At 46.3% G+C, this 7,742-nt stretch overlaps 1 protein-coding gene across 1 annotated transcript; it reads left to right on the forward strand.

The window, feature by feature from the left end:
• Window positions 1-632: 632 nt before the first annotated feature.
• LOC142302382 (uncharacterized) lies at window positions 633-6,052 on the forward strand. The gene is made up of 8 exons (XM_075343439.1): window positions 633-1,893; window positions 2,013-2,498; window positions 2,619-2,703; window positions 4,044-4,145; window positions 4,341-4,418; window positions 4,987-5,093; window positions 5,428-5,491; window positions 5,599-6,052. Exon 1 carries the CDS (start codon window positions 730-732, stop codon window positions 1,792-1,794), a length of 1,065 nt encoding a protein of 354 aa, XP_075199554.1. The 5' UTR covers window positions 633-729; the 3' UTR covers window positions 1,795-1,893; window positions 2,013-2,498; window positions 2,619-2,703; window positions 4,044-4,145; window positions 4,341-4,418; window positions 4,987-5,093; window positions 5,428-5,491; window positions 5,599-6,052.
• Window positions 6,053-7,742: the final 1,690 nt, after the last annotated feature.

Here is a 7,742-nt window from a genome sequence, read left to right on the forward strand (position 1 = left end):
GTAATATTTAATGAATAAATTCTGTGTAAAGAGGAAAAAGGATTTGGGTCACTTTCTCTTTAAAAGTGCAATATGCACAATAAAATAAATATTCAATATATTCAGTGCCTAAGTTCTGTGCAAAGGGAAAGTTGCATATTGTGGCATATTGAGGTCGCTATCCCTTTAAGAAAACTGTTCATGTAATTTCATACAATTAAACCACTTAATCTATCCAATGATTAAATTATATCCAAAAAACATGTATTAGGATATTGTACCAATCAAATAAAAGCTGGAGTTTTCCCAAAGGTTTATCTAAAAATACATATTTTATTGGGAGTTGTAGAAATCGATAAAAAAATATAATTATTGTCATTTTTGTATATTTCATAAAATCTCCATATATTTTCTTTTGTTATAAGCCGAAGTTTCAAAAAATGATTTGGATTGTTTAAAAAAATAAAAATGTGAGGTCTCTTCCCCATGATCACAACATCAGCCATTAGCAGCCGGGCCTGGGGCTGTGATGTCACAATCTAATGGAACTCTGATGTCACCTTCCACTCTATGACATCACAATGGGATTATTCTATGTAAAGCCTGAGCGCAGGGCCAGAGCTGTCTTTTGTGACTCCTTGTTGTTAGTTTCACACAGCTACAGGAATACGAAGGAAAAATAAATCAACGCTACTTCAGCGCGATTTCAACGCTATTTCAAAGCGATTTCAACGCGATTTCAACGCGATCATGAGGATGTATAGGCGTCCACATTATGGCCAGCGGCTGCTGGTCAAGGCTCTCTCATCCTGCATGTCAATTGGCTCCAAAATTGTGACCCAATTCAAGAAATCCTATCGCAAGAGGACAACACTGATGGGAAATTTCTTCCTGGCCATGAAATCCGCCACCGTTCCAGCGATCAGGAGCTTCAGGTTGGTTGCAAGAAAAAGACGTGACGACAACGTCATCAGCCAAGACAGAGGTGAGAAGAGCCCAACCTACACAGTAGGTGATACTGGATCCACTTCCAGCATTACAGAAAGTGGAGAGAATCCTGCACATCCAGAATGTGCTGGAGATACACACGAGAGGCTGCCAGAAGAAAGACCCCGGGACAGTCTGAAAAGAAAAGCATCAACATCCGAGGACATTCAGTCCGAGATGCTGCCACCGGCAAAAAGAGCCGCTACAGAAAACTTTACGGATCTATGTAGAGAAGGATCCCCGGACCAGAAGACTCCACCAGTCGAGATGACTAATTTCAGGAATCAGGAGGACAACCTGTCTCCAGAGCAATTACTCATCCTTAGGAGCAGAGGCCCGGCGGGCATGCTGGATGATGACATCATTAGCATGGCCCAGGAGCTGCTGCAGAATCAGTTTGAGGGTTTTGATGGCCTGCATCCCCCGGCTGTTCTTTTAGTGCCAGGGTGCAGCGTACTGAAGAATGCCGTACAGATCCACTACGATGAGGAAAGGGTGCACTGGCTGACTACCTGCTTCAAAGATGGCAAAATCTTGGTGGCCGACAGCATCAATACTAGAAGACTGTCTCCATCCATCCGTCAGCAGATTATAAACATGTACAATGAAGTGCTCAAGGAGCCCCTAAAACATCTGAGCTTTCTCAATGTGGATCAACAGAAAAACGGCTATGACTGCGGGGTGTTTGCTACAGCATTTGCCTACGAGTTTTTGGCAAATGGCGGTGACCCCACAGCTCAGTTCCAGCATCAGAAGATAAGAGCTCATCTACTATCCTGCCTGCAGAACGGCAGGATCAGTGAATTTCCAAAAAAGGTCAGGAAATGACTCCATGTCTATAAACGACATGTAGAGTCTATGACGGTCCAAAAGACCGCCCGACCTTCAACCGGGCATAACCCTGGGCCCAGAGACAAGTCTGCACGGGTAAGTAGCCATGGAATTTCCATTCTGCCTCAATATAGTGAATGTAGAAATATAGTGGCTGTGGGGGGGACTGCATTTATTGGGGGAATCTGATCGTCATTGTTTTTACTTTTTATTAGAAAAAGAGCACAAAGTGAGTAAATTCGCCATCTTGGAGGCCCAGAGATGGATCACAATGGACGCCGCTTCAATACTAGAAAACTGTCAATATCTATCAGTCAGCAGATTATCAACATGTACAATGAAGTGGCCGACGAGCCCCTGAAACATCTGAGCTTTCTCAATGTGGATCAACAGAAAAATTGCTACGACTGTGGGGTGTTTGCTACAGCGTTTGCCTACTAGTTTTTGGCAAATGGTGGTGACCCCACAGCTCAGTTCCAGCATGAGAAGATAAGAGCTCATCTACTATCCTGCCTGCCGAACGGCAGGGTCAGTGAATTTCTAAAACAGGTCAGGAAATGACTCCACGTCTATAAACGACATGTAGAGTCTATCAGAAATGACTCCTGTCTATAAACGACATGTAGAGTCTATGACTGTCCAAAAGACCGCCCCGACCTTCACATAGGAACAACCCTGGGCCCAGAGACAAGTCTGCACGGGTAAGTAACCATGGAATTTCCATTATGCCTCAATATAGTGAATGTAGAAATATGGTAGCTGGGGGGGGGTGCTGCCATTATTGGGGGCATCTGATCGTCATTGTTTTTACTTTTTATTAGAAAAAGAGTACAAAGCGAGTAAATTCGCCATCTTGGAGGCCCAGAGATGGATCACAATGGACACCCTCAGCAAACCCTAAATCACGTAAGTTCCTTCTTACAGGATTAATAATTTGTAGTCTCATATCTTCTCATTATATTTAACTTTCCAGTAAAAGGGGATTTTTCCTTCATTATTTACAAAAAGTTCCAGATTCCTTGCTGGGAACATATCAGGGACAATCAGAGGACAGGGGTCACATCAGGGGCAGAACTATATAACACCAGGATGGGGGTCATGTAATACCAGGATAGGGGCCATGTAATACCAGGATGGGGGCCATATAATACCAGGATGGGGGCCATGTAATACAAGGATGGGGGCCACGTAATACCAGGATGGGGGCCACGTAATACCAGGATGGGGGTCATGTAATACCAGGATGGGGGCCATGTAATACCAGGATGGGAGCCATAAAATAATAGGATGGGGTCATGAAACAACCGGATAGGTCCACGTAATACTAGGATGGGGGGGCCATATAATACCAACATGGGGGCCATATCATACCAGAATGGGACCAAGTAATACCAGGAGGGAGGCTATGTAATATCAGGATTGGGGCCATGCAATACCAGGATGGGGGCCATGTAATAACAGGATGTGGACACATATACAAAGATGGGGGACAAAGATACAAGCATGGGATGGGAAAGCTGATTGTTGAGAGAAAGAGGGTCTTTCCTTCCTCACCCAGATTTCTATGCTCTGCTCTACCTCTTTCTATCAGAACCCAGCTTTCCATACTCTGCTATACATCTTTCTCTCAGAACCCAGCTTTCCATACTCTGCTATACTTCTTTCTCTCAGAACCCAGCTTTCCCATACTATGATATCATGGGAAAGCTGGGTGTTGAGGGAAAGATGTATAGCAGAGCATGGAAAAGCTGGGTGATGAGGTAAAGATGCATATCAGAGCATGGGAAAGTTGGGTGCTAAAGGAAAGATGTATAGCAGAGCATGAGAAAGCCGGCTCCTGAAGGAAAGATATATAGCAGAGCATGGAAAACCTTAGTGTTGAGGGAATGATGTATAACAGAGCATGGGAAAGCTGGGTTGTGAGGGAACGATGCATAACACAACATAGGAAAACCAGGTGGTGAGGGAAAGATGCATAGTGGAACATAGGAAAGTTGGGGGGGGGGCCTAGGTCCAAATATTGCATTAGGGTCCATCAAACTGTAGTTACGCCACTGGGTCACATCCATGAAAAAGCCTTAAATATCTCTGGTGGAATGAAAGCTGCATTCTGATTGGTTGCTATGTATACGGCCAGGTTTCCTGTCAGATATGTTTGAGCGTCTGTCTCATTGTATCCTCATTGTATACTGATGTTCTGTCACTTTTTGTATAAATATATTTTTGTGTTTTCTGTTTCACCAAAGTAATGGACAAAGCGAGGCGCAGAGTCCGACCCTCACCTGATCTCAGCAGTGACTCCCAACCAGAGACGGGTCACATCATGCGACCACAAAACCTTATATAAGGTAAGATCATAAGTGTGTTCACCACAATACACAGGCTCCACTGCTAATCCTAGTGGCATGCAGATTTTTGACCAGTGACAGAGAGCAGAGAATTTGGAGCTGTTTGTCAGAAAAACTGAGCTCCAGCTCCGAAAAATATAGTATGAGATTAATCAATGCAGAATTATAAAGTGATGTCTGTTATTTTGTACACAGGGATGTGAACAAGAACAACTTCAAAGACGCGGCTATAATAAATGTCGGTGTGTCACCATAGACCCAAATATATTCCAGGTAAGAAGAATATAATAACTGGTAGAGTATGGGAGTAGGAGGAGTAGCCAACACTAGAGAGGAAAGAGAGCGGATTCAAAACGATCTAGACTTACTAGAACAATGGGCTGAGGAGGACAGAATGGGGTTTACCAGGCACAAATGCAAAGTCCTACATCTGGGAAAAAAAAATGTAAAAAGCAAATATAGTATGGAAGGAATAGAACTAGGTGATAGCATCGGGGAAAGGACTGGGGCAAAATAGTAGATCCCAAATTCAACATGAATCTGGGATCTACAGTCCATCAGGACTGGGAAAATATCAGGGACAATCAGAGGACCGTAGTCACATCCATGAAAAGACACTAGGCCTCATTTATCAACACTGTCCATAGCAACCAATCAGAGCTCAGCTTGCATACCTTAAACATCTCTGTTAGAATGAAAGCTGCATTCTAATTGGTTGCTATGTGTAAGGACATGTTTCCTGTTAGATACGTTGGAGCATCTGTCTCCTTGTATCCTCATTGTATACTGATGTTCTGTCACTTTCTGTATAAATATATTTATGTGTTTTCTGTTTCACTAGAGTCTGTAATGGACAAAGCGAGGCGCAGAGTCGACCCTCTCCTGGTCTCAGCGGTGACTTTCGACCAGAGACGGGTCACATCGAGCGACCACAAAACATAACATAAGGTAAGATCATCAGTGTGTGATGTGATTAATGACAGGAGCTTATAATAACAGCGGCCATGACGCCACATTGTGCTGACACAGAATAGTGAAGATTCTCCTGGAAGACGAGAGGAGAAGTGAACATTAGTAATCTGCGTGCAGCCACCTCTAGGGGGAGCTCCCATTCACCACAATGCACAGGCTCCACTGCTCCCCCTAGTGGTACCCAGATTTATGACCAGTGACAGAGAATTCAGAGCTGTGTATCAGAAAAACTGAGCTCCACCTCCGAAAAATATAGTATGAGATTAATCAATGCATAATTATAAAGCGTATTCTGTTATTTTGTACACAGGGGTGTGAACAAGAACAAGAACAACCCCCAAGACGCGGGACCCATGGACCCCAATATATTCCAGGTAAGATGAATATAATAACTGGTGGTGACCGGGGGTAAATCGTGTGCCCCTCTCTGATGTGTAATATTCGGCTGCTCCATGACCAGTTCTGTTTCTTCTTCCTACAGATCACTGCTCCAGAGCGGGGGGGTCCGCTATGCCCCCACAATGAAGATGGGGTACGGCTGGGGAAGACGACTATGACAAGTCAATGATGTGGCGGCCGCCATGTCAGGAGCAGATGACGCTCCTCAGTACAGGGCAGATTCCGGGCTCGGTCTCTGTTCTCATTACTTTCCGCAGTCAGATGTAATCACAGAGTAAGTGACTCTTCTGCTGCGTCCACCACGATCGACGGCACATGCTGCCATGATCCAGCACATGGGCGGCACGGTGGCTCAGTGGTTAGCACTGCAGTCTTGCTGGTGTCCTGGGTTCAAATCCCACCAAGGACAACATCTGCAAGGAGTTTGTATGTTCTCCCCGTGTTTGCGTGGGTTTCCTCCGGGGTCTCCGGTTTCCTCCCACACTCCAAAGACATTACTGATAGGATGTAAAGCGCTGAGGAATTAATGGCGCAATATGAGTGAATAAATATTATTATTATTATTATAACCGGCCGTGTACGAGTCTCCTTCATCTGCATATTTAGTATGGAAGGTGGTGACCCCAGGATATTTTGGGGTGCAGTATTGTAATAGTGTTACTGTCTTTTATATATGTAACCCCGCTTGTTCCCCGCTGCCATACACATGTTCTGTATATAGAGTAGACGCCTCATAATATATTATATATACTGATCAGAGGGTTTCTGGTCGGCCATGATTTTCTTCCCTCAGAATGAGTTTATGGCTCCTGCCTGATAACAATAATCAGATTCCTCCCATCAGAGAAGCAGACTTATTTCCCTCCAAGCTTCTGCCTAAAAAACACCCTAGAATTAGTTTTTATTGTGACGCCCCTGGACTATCAGGTTGTCACAGGGTACTGCACAAGCTGCCCTTCCGAGCAGTATCCACCTCCCTCTTGGTTCTGGGTCCCAGTCTTAGGGTGTTGCCTCCAACAGCAAATCAAATCCTAGAGACACCTTGCACCACACCCACCAGACACACCAGTGGACGGCTTGAGTGGAATAGAGTCGCCCACCTGGGGGAGTCAGGGAGGGAAGTTGAGGAGTGTAGTCAGTCAGTTAGTAGTGAGTGGAGTGAGTAGAACCCCTCGAGCTGTGAGGAGCTCAGAGGAGGTTGGGAGTAGTGGCCCCAAAGAGAAACTGTCTAGGTTGCAGACGATGGTCTGGACCTAGAGGAATCGGACCCCCGGTCGCAGGGGATTGCGGCTAGGTGCCTCGACCTGTCAAGGAGGATGGTCAGCAGCCTGGCACTATGACTGGAGTGGGACCGAAGGCATGGCGGGGTACACGGACCCTAGGTCGGACAGAAGATTCAGGCAACCCAGCAATTAACCTGGGGAGAACGGAGCCTTTATGATCTGTTTCCACTCACTCCAGAATCGGGGCACTAGCGTAACGAGGGGGTTAGGGCCTCCCGAACAAACGGTACAGAAAATCCCAAGCATGAGCCCTGAGAGTAGGCTCCTACACAGAGGGGAGTGGGGGCCGGCAAGTTTCAGACTACTGGGCCACCACGTTGAAGTTAAACTTAGTGCCAGGAGGCAGGTCACGGATCACCAGGCAACACCATAGGGGACGGGACCCGAAAGAGCTCCCCTCAAGCGACAGCGATACCCGGAGATTTGGATTACCCGGTTGTCAGCGTCTACTTATTGACTGAGTGAGTACCTGAGTGACCCCTGCATCCCACGGCATCCCACCGAGCCCTGGGGCCTTCCCCTGCCCGTGGAGGGTGACGACATCTAGCTGCCCCACTCCATCACCCTGGGTACCCCCAACAGCAGCGGCAGTACTCCCAATTACCGTACACCACGGGTGGCGTCAAAAACTATATCTCCACTGTAAATACTCCCCCTGTCCATTTGAGTGTGGCCCCTAGCCCCCGGGTCCGGAGACCCTCAAGCCACGAATAACCACCCCCCGGATCCGAGCGGTTCGACCGCTGAAGGGGTGGCACATTATCACAGGCAGAAATGGCCAGAAACCACTTATCAATGTCTTTCCAGCATTAGGAGGTCTCAAGTGGAGGACTACTGCATGACATCCATATTACACAGTAACATATGGGCAGAGCTTGTCTTCATGGTGAACATTACCTGTCTGGTAGATCATCCATAGAAGTGTGAAGGCCCCGTCACACAC

The sequence above is a fragment of the Anomaloglossus baeobatrachus genome, chromosome 1 (genome assembly GCF_048569485.1).
Source record: "Anomaloglossus baeobatrachus isolate aAnoBae1 chromosome 1, aAnoBae1.hap1, whole genome shotgun sequence".
Taxonomy (NCBI): Eukaryota; Metazoa; Chordata; class Amphibia; order Anura; family Aromobatidae; genus Anomaloglossus; species Anomaloglossus baeobatrachus.